The 20,116-nt window shown below is 30.2% G+C and overlaps 1 protein-coding gene across 1 annotated transcript in view; it reads left to right on the top strand.

Annotated features, from left to right (window-relative positions):
- Syx13 (syntaxin 13) overlaps nucleotides 1-18,287 on the top strand; it is a 41,929-nt gene extending 23,642 nt beyond the window's left edge. Inside the window, exons 6-10 of the mRNA XM_067282212.1 lie at nucleotides 1,217-1,291; nucleotides 2,210-2,374; nucleotides 7,514-7,628; nucleotides 10,523-10,605; nucleotides 17,957-18,287. Coding sequence (XP_067138313.1) covers nucleotides 1,217-1,291; nucleotides 2,210-2,374; nucleotides 7,514-7,628; nucleotides 10,523-10,605; nucleotides 17,957-18,049 — 531 coding nt within the window. The 3' untranslated portion in view covers nucleotides 18,050-18,287. The remainder of the gene's footprint in view (nucleotides 1-1,216; nucleotides 1,292-2,209; nucleotides 2,375-7,513; nucleotides 7,629-10,522; nucleotides 10,606-17,956) is intronic.
- Nucleotides 18,288-20,116: the final 1,829 nt, after the last annotated feature.

Here is a 20,116-nt window from a genome sequence, read left to right as displayed (position 1 = left end):
AGAAGATTTAATACAATGATACAATACTGAATTTGCCGATATGATCCAATACTGATAATTTTCCAACTGATTTGATCAGATGCTCAGTCTCTACAGATATTACCACCAACTGTAGAATACAGACTAAATGAAAGCCTGAAAGATCTTTGGAGAATAACCATTTAAATTCAAACTTAAAGAAATAAGTGAACAAATCAATTTATGAACACTTTTCAGATCTGGGGTTCTAGGCAGTTGTAATTTTCTAGATTGCCTAAACCTGATTCTGGCTCTATGTTTGAACACACATTGAATAAACTTATAAAAATAAAGAAAAATCACCAGATTGAAAAAATTATTGCCAAATCTCCTGCTGCCTTGAAATATCACAAAATCAGCAATACATTACCAGATTTAGCAACAAGTTTGCATGTTGCCCATGCAGTGGTGCACTCAGGATTTAATGTTTAGGAGCCAAGTTGAATGGATAAAAACATTTTCAATGTGGAATTCAATAAAATTCTCACCTTATGTGGCTGCTAATTCATAAGTAGTATGGAAATAGAAGATACTACACAATATAAATATAAATACAAAAAATGAATTTTAATTAAGAAAAGAATTCCTAGTGTTTTTTTTTTCCTTTGGAGTATGCCAGGGCCCCTTGCTCCTTCTAGGTGCACAACTGTGCCCATCCATTGCTATACAGTACCCTTACAAACTTGATGTCCTTGAAAAACAACCACCATTGTACTTCATGTGTCTGTTGAAGGCAAATCATATATGAGTTCTGTTTACTGTGGGTTAGATTTACATCATAAGGCTATTACTGTATTTGAATGTCTTCCATTACAAAATGATGTGAAGGATATGTTGAAAAAAATTGAAGTTCAAGTTTGTAAAACAAATTGATTCCAATATGCAATATATATTATTCCTTATGTGCAGTATTGTTTTCTGGCAAAATCAAGTATTCAGCTAGTTTTCTTAATATCTGGAGTCAATCCTATTTCATATATATTACAAAATTGTCATATTTGGTTTTTAAGCTAGGCACTAAACTAACATTTTTATAAAATTAGAGAATTTTTAAAAATTTTCTATTTTATCAAATGTAACATTTTTATATTTAAAGTATTAATTTTTTTAAAGTATTTTTCAAATTATTACATATTTCATTTTAGTTACATACATGTGTATTATTAAGAGAGATTAATGTGCAACTATTTGTTTTTAGCAACAACGCCTACAGTTAGAAAGGCTAAAAAATGAATTTCAGGAAATAGTGAAGAGGTATAGTTCTTTGCAAGGGGTAAGTTTGTACATTTTATTCTACTAAAATATCTTTGTATTAGTTTTTTAAAATATTTCTGAAAGGAAAGTATTAATTTTATATATAAGATATTTTTATTTACTATTGAATATTCTAAGTGTGATGCTGTAATATTCAAAATTTAATAGTTAAGAGAGAATTTGTAGGATAAGGGATAAAATTTGTTATCCCATAAATTCTCTTAAACATAAAATTAATTTATTTGAGTAATTGTTATTTGTTCAACTTATAGAACAAAGTAGTAACACTTACATAACAATACACTTGTAATTTTGAATTCTTTCTTTGAGTCACATCATTTGTGTTAAAATCATCATCATGCATTTGCCACTCGTGTTGATGCCGATGAAGAGTAAAATAAGTTAATGATCTTAGCATATATACTAGAGATGCAACCAATACCTATTGAAACTATTAAATTTTGGAATTATATCAGTTAATGGATCCCAGTGTACAATAATGTAAGATCAGATTTATTTATGGAATTATTTAAAAAACTGTGGTAACAATTATACTTAAACAATCATTACAATTAATAGTTTGAAACAAATTAAAAACATTTATTCTGTGGAAATTATGTATTCTATGCTTAAATGTTGCCTCAATATTTTCATTAAAATAAAAATTGGCAATAAAAAAATTAAAAACCTCCAAACTGCCGGTATGTTGTTTTATTAACTATTGTTAAAATTTCTTATACTATCTGATATCAGTAGTTAAGTTAAAATTCATAACTCAAATAATACAAGAATTTTTAGTTTATTTGATGCCACTTTAATTTAATTTGTGAAAAGAAATGTTAATAATTTTAATTTAACATGTGATAAAATTTTTTGATTGCTTTATGATTAAATGTAAATGCAAAGTTTACTAAAAGAATAAATTAACTGTTTTCAGCAAATTGCAGATAAAATTAAACGTGAACTTACAATAAAACCTCGTAAATCCATTTCTGGTTGGAGTATTGAAGATGAAGGAAAATATGATGAACAACAGTCTCTTATGGAAGCGGAAAAGATTCAACAACAAAAGAAGATGGAAGCTGATTTGGAATTTGAACAAGTAAGATATATTTCAAAAACACTTTTGTTTGAAATTATCTGCTATAAAACTTAATGCTTCAAAATAAATTAATTACTCATATGTAATTTTGTTATCAGGCAGTTATTATTATTAAGATATATACAAATCTGGTTAATAATAATAATAATAATTATTTTTTTGTATATGATAAGAGTTGTTTATAAGTTGAATAATTGCAGTTTTATGCTAAAATATTTTATATACATATAATCATAGTCTGGAATTTAAATTTATATTTTGTCTCTTTCTTTTGATTTTCTAAATGCAAATCTTCACAAAACTGGACTTCACAAGTAAATAAAGAATCACAGTATCTGTTTGTTTTGTAGAGAAATAAATAACTACAGTATCTTTATCTAGTCCAGCAGCTTTATTTGATTTCCTCATTGCAGTTAGATTAGTTGATTAATTAGGGGGGGTGAGCTGATTGCCAGAGGTACTGGTGAACTTTTTGTGAAGCTTGATTACTGTGTGTTAATGAATTGGAAACCTCTAAATAGCTGAAAAATGATTGATTTGGCTAAGTTACGAATAGATTATCCCTGAATTTAATAATATGTTTGATTCAATCCCGGCACAAATCAGTAAACCCAGGACCTTTCTCTGCAACAAATGAACCAAGCCGATATGCAAAGAAGGGGGGTGAGGCAGACCATGTAAGGTTAATTTCAAAGAAACGGAAAAAGATAATCAAATTTAATGTTTTAATGAATGAAGATTTTTCCCAATGAAAGAAGATTATTGTAAAAGTACTCATCGCCTCAAGATTACCTTGAGGCAACGAGAACTACGAAAATACATTTCGAACATTTTTCACAACTTAATATAAAGTTAAAGGCAATTAAGACAAGTAAATTCATTGAAAAAGGAAAAAATACTTCCAAGGAAAACTAACTAAATTATTCCAAAAAATAGAAGAAATGGAGGAAATATCCAAGAATCACAGCCAAATAAAAGGTATGTTGGAATTTGAAGTAGATAAACTGATAAATGAGAGAGATAATAAAAATATCACAATCATAAATTTTCCATTCAATTCGTTGGACTATCTAAGAGAAGTTAATCAGTTTATAAAAGAGGATTTAAACTTTCAATAGAACTATTTATAATTCCTAACTAGACTAACCAAAAACAAAATTAAACCAATTGTGAAAATTTCACTAGACTCTTTATACACCAGAAATTTAATTTTTAAAGAATTCTGGAAAATGAAAGTTAACTCTAATAACAAGGGGACGAAAAAAATAAAATTTACTGCAGACTTATGTAAGAGATCAAGACTTAGGATTATAACAAGAGCTGATTACCTATTTTCATTGGATTTTTCTTGTTTAATTATTGCTTGTAATTTTTTTCTCCTAAGTTAGCATCATATGTATATATTTTGTTGTCTTTTATGTAATAAAGCGGTACAATTGAGCAGATTTCAGGAAGGAACTAACTAACACATCAGAATTAATAAATAATGGATTGAAAGAAAAGTAGATAAATGAAATATTAGAATTAAAAAAACAGATAATATAGAATGTGATGTTAATAAAGTTGGAAATATAGACGACCAGATTAACAACAGTAATTTAATGGAGATTCCTCTCTTAAAGATAACATAAAGTAATGATAGTACCAAAATATTTATAGGATTTTGGAATATCCAAGGACTTCAAGAAAAACTTTACAGAGATTCCATAAAAAAATATATCGCATTCCATTCAATCATTGGTTTTACAGAGACATGGACAACCAAAATGAAAGAGGAAGATAAGAGGTATCTTGAACAAGAATACATAGTATTATTTAGTATAGTAAAGAATTAGAAAATTTGGTTGACCATCTGGAGGCCTTTTATTGTTAATCAAAAAGCAAATTCGTGAGTTACTACATTATATAACCGAAAACTTTATTTTTACTATAATAGCTACCGGGCAGAGATTTAAATCAAATTGGGAAGATTGGAATCATACTCGTATATCTTCCCTTTTCAATTGATAAATTTGTCTAATGGAGATGATGATACTGTTAACAAATGAATACTGATCATAACTTTGATATACATAAATCACTGCATGGAATTTCAAAATGACTAAACATTTAATATTTCTACATTTTGATTTGACATCATTTTTATACTTATTTAATTTAGTATCATCAGTAAATTATGTAATGAATGTTAAACTACAATATTCTGACAAAATGATTCAAACATTAGTATGAAGATTTGAATAAACTGATTTACTTTATTTTTATGGTTATAACAAAGGTATTTTCAATGCTTATATTGATTTTCTTTACTAATTGCTTAAATTATTTGTCTTTATATAAATTACATTAGTTCTTATTATATGCAAAAGACTAATTTGAATTTGTGATTTCATTTGATTGTTTTATGCAGTTTTTTTGAAACCATTACATTTATTGTATACATAATAACATCAGTAGTTTGGGAAAAATATTCTTCCATTTAGTATAACAAAATTAAAATTTTTACAATAGAATTTTTTTTTCCAGATATCGGGAGCCTGAATGGCTTTAACCAGTCATCAAATATATTAATGTCTTCCATTCACAACTGTATGTCCATTTAAATCCAAAAAATCTGGTTTAAAATAAGGAAACAAAATAAAAAATTAAGCTACCCAGCCTTTACAAAAAACAAACTAAAAATGGTTTCTTAACGCAGTATGTGAATAAGATATGTGAGTGCAAAACAGACATCTTCAATTAAGCATCTTCTACCAAAATGAAAATCAGGAAAAATATCTAAATCCATTACTTTATCAGAAACCTCACATGATCTATCTAAACACAAAATGTCAATTATCAAAAAGCAATTACATTTCTTCTGCCTAGACAGACAACTTATTGTCAACTAAACTTCTTATCATTATGTAATAAAATTTTTTCTTTACACTTTACTCTCTTATCATTGCCAAACTGATATAAGATAGCTTTATTTTCCCTTGTATTAGGAAAATAAAGCTATCTTATATCAGCTATCTTATACAAGGTGAATAATAATTGCATATAAATCTTCAATCCTTTTAATTTCTTTGACTTTACAAAAAGATAAAATTTTGTTAAAATTTAATCAGTGAGGCCATCCTTCAATGTGGAGTCAAACTTGTAACATGTACCAATCTCAACATGTTATTGTTTAGAGTTACTTAATTTATCAAAAAGACTTTTCTGTAAGAAAAACAATTTAATTAAATGCTTTTTAGAAGAATATGGTAAAAATGAAGTTTTCATTTTATCTATAAGTCAAGATATTTTAGAAATACAATCCCCAAACTTTCAGAATGGTTTAAAGTCTTTAAGATTACAATGGGAATGATAGATGTGATATTTTAACTTTATAATTGCTTCTTTTAGATTTTCAACCAAAGCAAATATTCTGTCAACTTCACAAATCATTTCCTCTAAATGGGAGTTCTCTATAATCTAAAGTTTCATTAATATGAAAATACTTGTACGAATGTCCAAATTCTCTTTTAAATCAAAATGGGTGCTACTACCCCAAGGTGCAGAGTGCCCATTATGTTGATGTGATTAGCTGTTAAGATTAATTTTTGATCCTGATTGTGACTGTGAATGTAAAAGAGAGTGAAATTTTGTTAAGAAAGATTAAAAAATTAAAATATATTTATTTGTATGGCTAATTTATCCAACAGCTTTTCTACAGAAATTAAATCTTTCATTTGTGTTTCTAACATTTCTCACACTTTATATTTCATATCTACTTACACACTACATTTGCATTTATATTACTTAACATTGCTAAAACATTGAAAATTATTTTCTAGAGATCTCTCGTATAAATCCTAAAATTTTCATTAAACTTCTTTCAAGGTATAAAAAATTATAAACAAACTCAGAATAGCTTATTAAGTATTTGTGTAAAATAACAGAACAGTTCATTAATTTGTTAATTTAAATAAAGGGTAATTTGTGTTATGTAATTATATACAAAGAAAAGACTATGAAAAAATTATACAATAACATGCATGTTGAAACTTGTATATCATATCTGAAAAAATTTAAGTATTGTATTATTTTTATTTATTAACTTTGTAGAACTAGATACTGTTCTTCCTTCCAAAAGCTTTAAAAAATTTTATTAAGCCTGTCTTCAAAACTGATTTTCTTAATGCTTGTCTTACTGGTTTATGCTTGTTTCTAATTATTTTTCTCTCTCCTCTCTCATTATATTTATGAATTAGTTTAATCTTATTCCAGTGAATGATTTTATCATCAAGAATTTCATGATACAATGCTAATCTCTTAAATATGTTTTTTTTTTTTTAAATCTAGACTTTAAACGAGACAGTAATGTACATATTTGGCCACTATCTGTAGTTGTAATTTTTATTTTGTTTTTGAGTTATAAAATTTGATGATTAAAGATTAATAATCTCAAATTTAAGAATACAAGTTCTTGAATATTGATTTATACTGATATCTCAAATTAAGCAGATTATGTTTTGATTTATGAAATATTAATTGAATAAAAAATATTACAAAAATAAAATATAATTACAAAATTATATATATTTGCAATTTTATGTATACAGTAAAGTCTTGTTTTATGTGAGATTGATACACTTAGTTTCATGTTTTCATAGATGGTGAATGGTCACATTAACCTTTGGATGTATATTGATAATTCTAATTATTAATGCACATGTTGATTATTTTTTTTATTATGAAATTCAGTGTGGAACAGAAGTAATGATATAAAAATTAGAAGCAGTTTTCTGCAGCTTGCTTCTGAGAAAAAAAATTATTGAGAAGAAATGAAAATAGAACATTCTAATGTGGACATAAATAAAGAGGAAAAGAAACTATATGTGAACAGTGTAAGAGTTGCATAAAACTAAAATTTTTGACGTAAAACTGAAACCACAACAGGAGGATGGCATGAAACACATTAAAAACAGAAAAACATTACAAGTAAAAAGCAACCAAGTGTCAAGGCAGTCTAAGAATACTTGGAGGGAGAACAAGTTTGTGAAATATCATTTTATATGGTACCTACTGACACACAATCACCATGTAAAATAAGATTGTACTGTATATTATTGAAATGTTTTGTTTAATACTTAAACAAGAATTTATTTTTAGCAATTACTAGCCGAACGAGAGCAGCGTATTCAACAAATTGAAGCCGACATGTTAGATATAAATTCAGTTTTTCGGGATCTTGCTGCTTTAGTTCATGAACAAGGAGCTACAATAGGTGAGAATTTTTTAACATTATAATACTAAAATGTTTTTAAATTGTTCTACTCAAAATCATTTGTGGTTGTAGAAAAATACCAGTTTTCAGCAAAACATTATGCAATTTACTTCAGATATGAAAATCTAGAATGACAACATTACATTGGTTGTACAAGTTAATTTACACAAAAAACAGTTTATAATTTCCCAAAAACATTATTACTATTGTTGTGTTATTACTCTTTTAATACAGCTATGAGTTTTATTATTAATAATAAACTTGAAAATAAGCAATGTGAGCAATTATATAAATTTTAGAAAAATATTTGCAATACTAAAATCAAATCTGTGATTTCAAAGATTCAAGTAAAAGGAAGTTTTCCATTAATTACTGAAGTTCAATTATATAAACCAAGCAAACTATTATTCAAGGAATCAACATATTTACTGTTCCAAAAGATGTTATTGACAAATATTGTCTCATTATCAGTGTTTCTCACACAAATAGTATATACCTTTCCTTCTGAATCGTGGCTTTTCATATTTCAGGCATATGCTTTATCATCATGTAAAAACAAAAATTATAATCAAATTTACACTATAGATTATCAAAACTAATAATTTGCAGCTATATATATGTGGGTCAAGTGTAACAGGTGAAAGCCTTTTATGTTAATAAAGGTTGATTGATTGATTGATATGTGGGTCAAGTCATTCAGTTTTACAGCAAAAGTATGCATTTGTTACTTAGGAAGAAATCAAGATTAGATTATAGCTATAGATTATCTTGAAGTTGGCAAATTGCATCAAAAGTTGCCATAAAGTTGATTGAGATATTATTTCAGATAGATCTTTTCTTTCAGAGAGTTTTATTGAAGAATTTCAATGTATTTCAGTTTTTCAATAATAGTTTTGAAATAGTTTTTCAATCCAAACCATTTCCTAAAAACATCATTGTTGATTCTTCTAACTTCTGATATTTGCAAACTGTTTGCATATTTAATTTATGTCTATACAATTCAATAAATTGATCATTTAGTATTTGATATTTAGCAATATAATCCCAATGTAAATATTTATTAAACTCATGCATAAAATCAATGGATAATCATTTGTGTTTACTATGATCCAATCTCTGTGAGAAGCTATTTTAATTGTAAAGTCTTCAGTATATGGTTTATTTCTCCAAATTTTTTCCCAATTTAATCTATCTAGAAATTCTTCAATAAAACTCTGAAAGAAAAGGTCTATGCAAAATAATATCCTAATCAACTATCTTGAAGTTGGCAAATTGCATCTTCTGAAAGATTATTTAACACAGAAAATTCTCTCCAGTTAATACTTTTACTCATTATATATGTCTCCAATTATGGATGCATTAAAGTAGAAAATTTAATAAAAGTCATCTTACGAATTTCTAATTCAACATTTTTCTTTGATTTTGAGTCAGACAACCCAAATATTGTGTCAGAGATTTAATCCATAGTCTGTCATGTATATACTACTATTACTGTATTAAAAAATATTTTTACATTTAAGCTTCTGTTTGTTTTTGTATTGTAAGTTTCCTGGGAAAGGTTGATTAAGATCGAAAATATCCGAGAATGCTTTTTATATTTAACTATTTGTATTGATATATTTTTTCATATGTCCTGATTAAAAAAATAATAGCCAATATTATTAAAAACTTGCATGCTTATATTGTATATAAAGTATTTACAATTCATTGATGAAAAATCATAAATTCATCAAAAGAAATTTAATGTCCTAGCTAAAACACATTAAATTCATTACAAAATATATCTTTAAAGTCAATAATCATTATCCTATTAACTACAGTTTTTACTTTCTTATTAATAGCTCTCAAAACTAAGCAGGAAATTTAATGAGGCATTCTTGCTCTCAGATAGTTTCAATAGTTAAAAATGAGGAACATTGGTGTTCATTATGCACCAGTCAATAACAATTTTTAAATCAATCTGATAACAGATAACAGATTAATTATGCTTTAATATGTGTTAGAGTAATATTTGATTCAGATATTTCTAAAATATATCACAAGAAAACAGATGTAAGGTTATTAATAAAATGAAATTAAAGGTCTTTCAAATTTTAAATAAATTATTCAAAAAACATATTTTATAACTGAAAGTTTGATAATCTGAAGCATTTAGTTGCTGAGGCATTTTCATTTCCTAAGATAAAATTATGGTTAAACATTGCAAACTAAACATTCAATTATAGGAGCTATCTTACTAAGATGAGAGAGGAAAATAAGTGTTTGTTTCTCATGTTGAATTAAGCATTGAGTGCGAATGGTTTAAATGTTAAATAACTTGTCCTTGTTTGTATTTTGACTCAATGCACACACATTAGAAAGAAAAAAATTCAAAACTATTGGAGGAGTCATAATCTGTTTTACAGTTAAGTGCTTAATCTATTGAATAATTTTGAGATTTTTGTTTCTAATGTTAACTGAAATTAAAAAAAATAAAAATTATTTAAAATGTGTTCATTTTATACAGAAAATTAAATTGGCTAAAAATCTTTTTTTTTAATCATTAAATTAATGTGCATAGGATTAAGCTCTAAATGATAGAGTACATTCACCTTTTGTGTTTTACTAAGTTTATTAGTTCAAGTTACACTGTGCATGTTCTTGATAATTATCTTGTGTTATATACACAATTTATTCTTTCATATAATTCTTCTAATTCTATCTGTCATTTTTTGCTGGCTGAAAGTTTTATACTATATAAAAGTATTCTAAGACTTATAGAATATACTAATAAATAAAACTTTTACATAAAAAATAAACTTATATAAAGTTTTATAATTCATAAAAACTAAAATACTTGTTTGTATAATTATTATATTTAATTTTATGATTATATTTTCTTATATTTATACTAGATACTATTGAAAGTAATGTTGAAGCAGTTGCAGAAAATACAGCCAGAGGTACAGAACATTTATCCAAAGCTAGTAGATATCAGGTAAAATGCTTTAAAGTTTCACAGTATAATTCTCATAACTATGGTGTAATGAATTTTCTGTTGTTTAACAATAACCATTCATTTCAAATACAGTATATAATTTTCAGCTAATTTCATAACAAGAATGATAGTCTCTGTAATGAAAAAACAAACATTATATTCAAAGGAAAATAGTTTGGAGCCAAAATAGAATGTTATATATATAATACGTATATTCTATTTTAATCTAACCAGCAGATAGACCTGGTGTTGCTCGGGCAAAAAGTAACAATAGCGAAGATTAAGATTATTATGTTATAGTCAATCTTACCCATTTTCACAGAATGCAAGAATTAGGTCCCCCTGTTTCCAGACTAATTAGAGAATTTTTTAAATGAGTCTAAAGATATGTTCGATTTCCTGCAAAAACAAAAAAACTGCATTTGTGTCTGTAAATCTTGCACGTTGCTTTCTCTTGACACTTCCATTCTTGACACTTCCATTCTTAACACTTCCATTGTAGAAGCATTAATCCTGTCCCTCTCCCTCCTGGGGAGAATTTCGAAAAATCCCTTCTTAGTGTACGTTCTTGTGACATACCCTAACTATGTACCAAATTTCAATTTTCAACTCCTAACCGTTTGGACTCTACACTGATTATCATCATCAATCTGTCTTGATTATATATAGATTCTAGAAGTGCTTTAAAGTTGGAATGGTGTAGAAAGAGAAAGGTTTGAGATGGACAAAGTTTTAATTCACCTACACTTTAATGAAATGTTGTGCATTGATGTGGGTGTATATGTGAGCCTGTGGGGCAATTAAATGATCAATGATGCACAAATTCAAATTTGCTAGTATCTTGTAAAACTGCAAAAAAACTAGTTATGTTATTTTTCCACTAAGTCCCTCAATACAGTTTGACTTGGCTGCCCTTTACCAGTATTTTTTGATATCATAAAATGCAAAAGATCCTTTTCAGGACCAATCTGACAGTGGAATGGAATCTTACTCGTCACAAGAAACTCTTCTGAAGGTGAAAAGTTGTTCCATAACGTTTTCCATTCAGCTTGTGGATTTCCTTTAGTCTTCCATAATTTTTTTCTATGTGATGAAATACTTCTATTCAATTTTGTTTAGTCATTGATGCAAAATCATTGTCCACTAACTTTTTTACATCCTCTAATTTGAACACAGTTATGTCAAGCAATGTATGCTTTTAACTGAGTCCATATAAATTTATGATGATGGGGAAGCAAGCTAATACCTGTGTGATCTCTGGATGCAGCCTCTTCATCAGTCTCTTAGCATACACTAGAGTTTTTATGCATCTTAATTATTTCATAAAGCTCAGCTCTGTATGGTTGATCAGGAAATGAAAGACTGACTAATTCACCATAATATTTCATTTTTTGTTTTCATCTGTTGCGGGATGGAAGTCTCTCCAGTTGATGACTGACATGGAGAATTGTCTGCAAAAATGTGTGGTTTTTTTTTTTTTTTTTCCTGGAATGTTGGGAATAACTTGATTCTTAAACCATTTCAGAAATTCATCCTCACCCATTTCTTCATGGTAATCTGCATTGTTGCCTTTGGAAATGAGAATAAAACCATTTTCAACACCCGACTTGTTTTCATTTCCCACATGAAGAATTAGCAATCATCTGCCTTTTCCAATCAGAACTGGTATTTATCTGCAGTTTGAACTGTTTGCAAAAATTTAATTCTGGATGCAACTTATGTCATTTCTTTCCATAATTGCATCATGCCAGTTAATTTTACAATAATGAAATCCAAACTTATTCACAATCGTCCTTAATGATTTAATGCTGATGCGTGTAATAGATGATGTAAGGTTGGAATTTTGACTGCACAGTAAAGCTATGAATATGTTGCTGATAAATCAAAATTGTCCACAAAATTGTCTAGAGTGTGTGCGCAAATGTCAACAACCATTCAGTTGTTGCTGATCATTGGATTATGTTTCTCCAATGCTGTCTGTCCCAATAGCTTCTCAGCTGCCACATTGCCGTACTGAAATCAGCCTTGATTGTGTCCAGCCAGTGTGTTTTCTGTCCTGCTCTTTGTCATGAGCTGATATATCCTAGCATGATATCCTTTTCTTAGTCCATTTGCATGCATAATAAGCCAAAGATATGAAAGTTTTTGCTTAGTGATCTTGGCCTCTAATGACATTTCTGCTTTGACACTATCAAGAACACTCTGGTTTGTGATCTTAGCTGTCCAGATGCCTTTGAACTTTGGTGCTGGAGAATAATGCTCTGCATCTATTTTCCTTCTATCAGCTTTTTTAACAATCCAGCTCTTACATCCATACATCATTATAGGGAAAACAACAACATTTACGAGTTAGTATTGCTGAAATAGGAAAGGTGATAGAAGAGTAAAGATATATGTATTAAAACCAAATAAAGACTGACCTTTCGTCTGGTAGTTTGAACAGTCTTGTGAGTCATCCTTTGGAATTGGTATGAAGATGGAGCACGTCCAATCTTTATATGCCAGAGGATCTGGGAAGCCAAACAATGGCCAAAAGTGAGTAAGTCAATTACCATCTCTTTGACAACTCAGGTTATCAGGTATTGATAACTTGTCAGCAGAATTGATTCAAGCAGTACCCAAAAGAACTGTATAGTCCACTCAAGTTCTACAGAACAGTGATTACCAAAATGGGCCCTACTGTCCTTGGAGCGGTGAGTAAATGTAGGGGATAAAAAGGAAGCAAAAGATCACTGGAGACTGGTCACTATTCAGTCAGTGCCCTTAGATGAGGGTTCAGGTCACTGACAACCTTTCTTCTTACCCATTTTACCAGGTGTACAAGCTTAAATCCGCTGTTTGCTAATAGATGGCGTTAGTAAGCGTATTAAGCTACCGTGGAGACGCCATATTTTTTTTTTGATGATTTTGACATTTGTCAACATTAATCAGTGCACATCATCAGCGATTTCATACGACATCATACATTTTTCCTTTGGTAATCATGCCTAGTTTTGTGCCAGAAAAACAGCATATGCGGAAAGCTCTGCTTTTCTGCTTCAATTTGAAGAAATCGGCTGCCGAAGCTCATCGAATGCTTGTGGAGGCCTATGGCGACAGTGCTTTATCGGAAACCATGTGCAGAGATTGGTTTCGTCAGTTCAAAGACAGCAATTTTGACCTGAGCGACAAGAAGCGTGAAAATCGGCCCAGGAAGGTTGAAGACCATCAATTGCAGGCTCTTTTGGACGAGGATGATATCCAATCACAAAAAATGCTTGCCGAGCAACTGGGTGTTACTCAACCAGCCATTTCCATGCGTCTACGTGCCATGGGAAAGATTCAAAAGATCGGAAAATGGGTGCCGCACGACTTGAACGATAGGCAGATGGAGCGACGCCAAAACACATGCGAAATCTTACTCGCCAGACAAAAAAGAAAGTCGTTTCTTCATCGGATTCTAACTGGTGACGAAAAATGGATATATTTCGAGAATCCTAAACGCAAGAAATCGTGGGTTGATCCAGGCAAACCATCAACATCTTCCCCAAGACCAAATCGCTTTGGACGGAAGACGATGCTGTGCGTTTGGTGGGATCAGCAGGGTATCGTCTACTATGAGCTGTTGAAACCTGGCGAAACTGTCAATGCCCACCGCTACTACCAACAACTGATCAAATTGCACCATGCTCTGCGTGAAAAAAGGCCAGATTATCAGCAAAGACACAACAAGCTGATTTTCCTCCACGACAATGCACCATCGCACTCGTCAACATTGGTCCGAAACTACTTGGAGACACTCGACTGGGAGGTGCTACCCCATCCCGCTTATTCACCAGACCTGGCCCCTTCTGACTATCACTTATTTTCGTCGATGGGCCACGTGCTCGCTGAGCGCCACTTCGATTCTTACGAAAATGTCCAGAAATGGCTTGATGAGTGGGTTGCCTCGAAAGAAAAAGAATTTTTTTGGCATGGTATCCACACATTGCCCGAGAGATGGAAAAAATGTGTCGCTAGTCAGGGAAAGTACTTTGAATAAATTTGTTTTTGCTTGCTATGAAAAAAACGTGTTTTTTTCTGACTAAAAAACAGCGGATTTAAGCTTATACACCTGGTAATAGAGGAAAGGGAAACATTTCATTTACTGGTTCCATATGTCGAGAACAATGTACGATAAGGACATGAAGTATAAGGTTGATAGAAAAGCCTTTCTTGCACAAGGAAAAAATGGGTTGAGTATCAATTTATGGAACCAAGGGGGTGGTGGCTAAAAAAGTGGGAATCACTGGTCTAGAGTATTTGCCCTTGGCCTTTTTTCCTGTTGTGCATCAATATTTTTCTAAAGAAAAAGACAGCAGACAGTCTTGGCTGCCGTCAGTTATTCGATAGTAACTATTCTTAAAGAAGCAAAGCCTTTTCATACACATTAAAAATCACTTCCTTGTATTCCACTACCAGAACATGAAGCTTCCATAACACTGTTTAAAATTGCAGTGACATGTATAACACACGAGGAAGAAATTTGTGGCAAGTTACTTCTGATAACTGATTAACCAATAAGCATTAGTCATTGGTGTCCAAGTTGATTCTTTCTATAGACAGACTAATCTTTGTTCTTTACAGAGTGAGTGACACATATAACTATAGCATTTCCCAAAATAAGAATGGACCTAATTAAATTTCTCATTCAATTGTGAAATGACATAAGATTTAACTAACAAAAAATTATTCTGATAACAATTTGATTTATTCACACACACACACACACACTAATATATTCATGTTGATAATTAAATTAGCAATTACTTAAAATTTAATATTTACTTTTTTCTTTTGAAATTTTTAGCTTGGCAATAAAGTTTTTTTTTAAATAAAATTATTTTATAAACTGATTAGTTGTAAATACAGTCAAACCTGTTTTTATGCGCTCTTTTTATGTGCGATTTTTATTTGTGCGACTTGTTTTGTGCGATTTTTTTTATTTGTGTGATTTGTTTTGTGCGATTTTTTTTGTGTGGTATATTGAAAATTTCAATCAAATTGGAACATAATTGACTCCTGTAAAATTTTTTATAACTCTATTGGATGTTTTCTATGACATCAGCAGGTTTTTTCATTTTTTATTCAGTAAAATTTTTTTCTCATACGTTTTTTTCGGTCCCCTCTTATTTTAATAGCATAAAAACCATAAATATTATGTTATATTTGAACAGATGCGGTAAGTTAGCTCCCCTCCAGCTTTAGACTGCAGGTGTGAAATTTCAGGCCTTGTTAAATGAAATAACACTTCCTGCAGCTATATTTTCAAATAAAATCATTATTTAACGATTATTTTTAACTTTTTAATGTTAGATCGTTTTAAGTGGAAATAATTAATTAATATAAAAATTAAAATTCTTAGTGAATTTTTTTTCCCATTAGGTGTTGCAGAAAAAGGTCCAAGGAGTTAAAAAAGCAATTCCTAGTTATTCTGTACGGTTTCGAGTTATTTTCTACGTGAGACTTTTTTATGCGGTCCCTATTCACCGCATAAAAAAAATATTTTTAAATTGTGTTGCGAAACTATTTTTTATAGCCACTCGTGAAGTTTCGTGCGATTTTTTTTTTTTTTTATGCGTTTTCTTTTATGCGGTCCCTATCCCCCGCATAAAAACAGGTTTGACTGTACAATATAAGGTACATTGCAAAAGTTTAGGTCCACTCCTTTCAGTTGAGCAAACATAACACAAACACATCTAAAGAAACCAACACATACATTTATTTGTGTAGCTAGCAGAAACATGTAAAAATAATACATCATCATTAAACTAACATATTATTAGATGACTGTAAATGCATAAACACACAAAGTGAGATAATCCATGTGTTGCAAAAGTTTAGTTCCACCGTTTAAAATTACATATTATCATTTCAGAAACCCCTCTTTTTGCACACCAATATCAAAAACATGATGAGGCATGCTGTCTAAAAGTCACTGGAGCACATCTCGACTTATCCCATACAGAGATGATGGCTGTCTGCAGTTCTGCAAGAGTTGAAAACTGACGTTTGTTGGCATACACCTTCCTAGCGAGGATTTCTCAGAGGTTCTAAGATCAAGGGAATTAGCAGGCCACTCCATTACATGCACACCATTGTCTAAGAACCACTCCCATGTAGTGTGTGCAACATGGATTAGTGCATTGTCCTGTTGGAATGTCCAGAATGGTCCTCCAACCCTGTCTCCAAATGCCATGAGGTGCACATCCAACAGTTCCTAGTAGTCTCTAGCCTTCATATGCTCACTCAGAAATGCGATGTTAGTCTTCCCATTGTATCCGAATCCGGCCCAGACCATTACTGATCCTCCTTCCATTTGGCATATGGAAAAAATCTTCTTGTCCTTTCTGATGCCATGCTAGTAGTAGTAGCACCAGCCATCAGGATCATCTAAATTAAATTTTTTTTTGTTGCTGAATACTACTCATCTCCATTCTGTATTCCAATTTGAATGTTCTCTAGCCCATTTTACCTGTGCTCTCTTATGGTCTGATGTTAATCTGAGCTGATGTTTCTTCTTCTTGTACAGCAGTCATCTGTTGAGCCTTACAGCCCTCTTGATAGCATTGACATGTATGTTAACCATTGGATCACGTGCCAACTGTCTGAATGATGATCCCAATTGTTTTGGGGTGTTTATGACCCGTCAAAGATGACATTCGCTGAGTGTTTGTGAATGTCCTGAACAGGGTTTTTGGTTGTAATCCTTTTGGTTATGTACGTAATTGTTCACCATGTTATGTGACCGATTAATTCGTTTTGCTATGTCCTTTGCATCCTTACTGCTTTAATGCTTTAATCTTGCCTCTCTCATAGGCGGATAACATCTTACCACGGCCCATGTTTTCATAAACGTTATACTGCTGCAACTTTGAATTGTGTGATTTGCTTGATATGACCATTTCACTCTTAACACGTATGAAATAGTTTGTAACGATTAACTTGCAGGTTCATATCATTATTTCTCCTGGGGATGTGATGGAACTAAACTTTTGCAACACATGGATTATCTCACTTTGTGTGTTTATGCATTTACAGTCGTCTAATGATATGTTAGTTTAATGATGTCATATTATTTTTACATGTTTCTGCTATCTACACAAATAAATGTATGTGTTGGTTTCTTTAGATGTGTTTGTGTTATGTTTGCTTAACTAAATGGAGTGGACCTAAACTTTTGCAAGGCACCTTATCTGCTTCAATATGACAGGATTGTTTTTTAGGAAGAATAAATAAGTTTGTATATATTTTTAAAAAATAACTTTTTTCAAATTATATATTTATATATATGTATTTATTAATATGATTTTTAATTTTTTTTTAATTTTAGAGAGGTTACCGAAAGAAATTGTGCCTCCTCCTTTTGATTCTAGCCGTTGTTATTTTAGTAATTGTACTTATTGTTATATTATCAAAGAATTAATGTATTTCACTACTCGAAAGAGAGAATAATCAAAAACCCTTCGAGTAATGTTTATGTTTCAATTTATATTTCCTCAAAAAAAAAAAAGATCAAATCAATTTACCTGAATAAGTTGCAAAAATATTTTAATTTTATCCAAACAAACTATAGAGAGTATGAAGCTACTTGTTACTGGTTTTGTTTTTTGTGCATTGTATATAAAAATTCTTTTTTCTCTTTTGGCTGTCAAATTTTGAGAAGAAAACAGATTAAATCTATTACTACTATTCATATTAAGAACTAAGAGATTTACTTTTATTTAACAAATGTCTGTTCATTATAAGAGTATTTATAAGATTTTGAAATATATATATATTGGAAATTTTAGTTAACTGTGTTGAATTATATGTATTATTTCTTTTGTAAACTATATCTTCTATATTATGTAAGTTTTATTGTATAATAATGTTATAAAAATCATTTTATAGAAAATTTTTCCTTGTAAATTTTAACTAGTCATACTAAAATTTTATAACAGTCCCAAATATTTATTTTCTTTTAATTATAGTATTATATTTGTGTGGGACCAAATTAAGGAAAAATACAGAATGTTAAAAGAAAAATATCATCGTCATCCAACAGTTTTGGAGTATTTGAAAACAATTGTACAGCATATGATATGTTATCACATATATATAATTTCCAAAGTTATCTTTACATTTATTTAACAACGTTTTAATTCGTAATTAAATTAAATAAAATAAAATTTTATCTGTTAAGTTTTATAAACAGTTTTGATTCATTTTTATTGAAAAAAATGAAATTCAAAGTTAACAGGAATTGAAACAAGACATTTTCCAATTCTGAATTTACCTGTCTATGGGTACTTTTGAGTAGAACACTCGGTCATAAGTTCACCAAGATTTTATATGTTTAACCATTAATTTTTTTATAACCGAATTAAATTGTTTTATTAATACAGAGATGTGATGACTTTTTCTGTGTGTACTCCAGCAGTCAGGAAATTTCCAACCTCCTTGATGCTGTCACTTATGTATGCTGCAGATGTTCTCTCTTTTCTGTCTTACAGTAGCAATGGCTATGATGATGTGCTCCTGAAGATCCTAAGATCTCTGAATGAAGTTGCATAAACTATTTCTTTCATGTAACCCCACAGAAAGAAATCAAAGGGGATCAGATTTGAAGATCTTGGTGGCCACATTTTCTGGCATACCAGATGACCTGCACTTTCTGCTGTGACAAAGCCATGACTAATAATGATGTTTATGATTTGACTTCTGCACCATCTTTCAGTATGGAAAAAAATCTCTCTAAAACTTTGAGTTTTTCCACCAGATGCCATTTGTTGCTTTTATATATCTTAAACCATTCATTTTTTATGGCAAATTAAAATCAAGCATACTTTTGAGCAGAACACACTATAATAATGAAGTAAACTAGAATAGCCAATATATGAAGCACTGAAAGTACACCAAGTTGCACAATTTAAGTATCTAGAAAATGAGTGTTATCATGTAATAAAATCAGGAATTACTGTTTATTTTTTTTAAGCTGTGCTTTTAGTGCTTAATTCATATTTTCTTGCAGTTTTGTGGAAATGATGGGTAATACAATAAGACCTTGTCCAAGACACTATACCAGTTTGATAATGTAACCAAAACAATTTTTCATATTTTATTATTAGGGTCATTAAAACATTATTTGTACCTTTGTGATGCAACAGCATCATCTGTCAGGCTAGAGGTGCTAATTGCTATCTTCACACACACAGTGGACTTGCCTTTCAAAGGAAGAAAGATGTTCAGTCATTTGTGTTAGTGGGTTTGTGGACAAGGCAAAAAAACCATGGAAGCAATCAATCATGGGCAACAATGGACAGTTGTTTTTGTGGAGAGGAGGAGTGGTGTATCTGATGTCCACACGAGGTTAGCAGCTTTATGGAGGGAGTGTATCAGTCAGAGCCATATTTTGCTGAATATTGGAGGACAAAAGCAGTAAGCAGCCAGCAACAGCACACAAAACACAACATTTAGTGTATGTCCAACTTTATAATGGAGGACAAGGTGA

The sequence above is a fragment of the Centruroides vittatus genome, unplaced genomic scaffold (assembly GCF_030686945.1).
Source record: "Centruroides vittatus isolate TY-2023 unplaced genomic scaffold, ASM3068694v2 contig_10, whole genome shotgun sequence".
Classification (NCBI taxonomy): Eukaryota; Metazoa; Arthropoda; class Arachnida; order Scorpiones; family Buthidae; genus Centruroides; species Centruroides vittatus.
The sequence above is the reverse complement of the archived record's forward strand: the minus strand, read 5'-3'. Positions and strand labels throughout refer to the sequence as shown.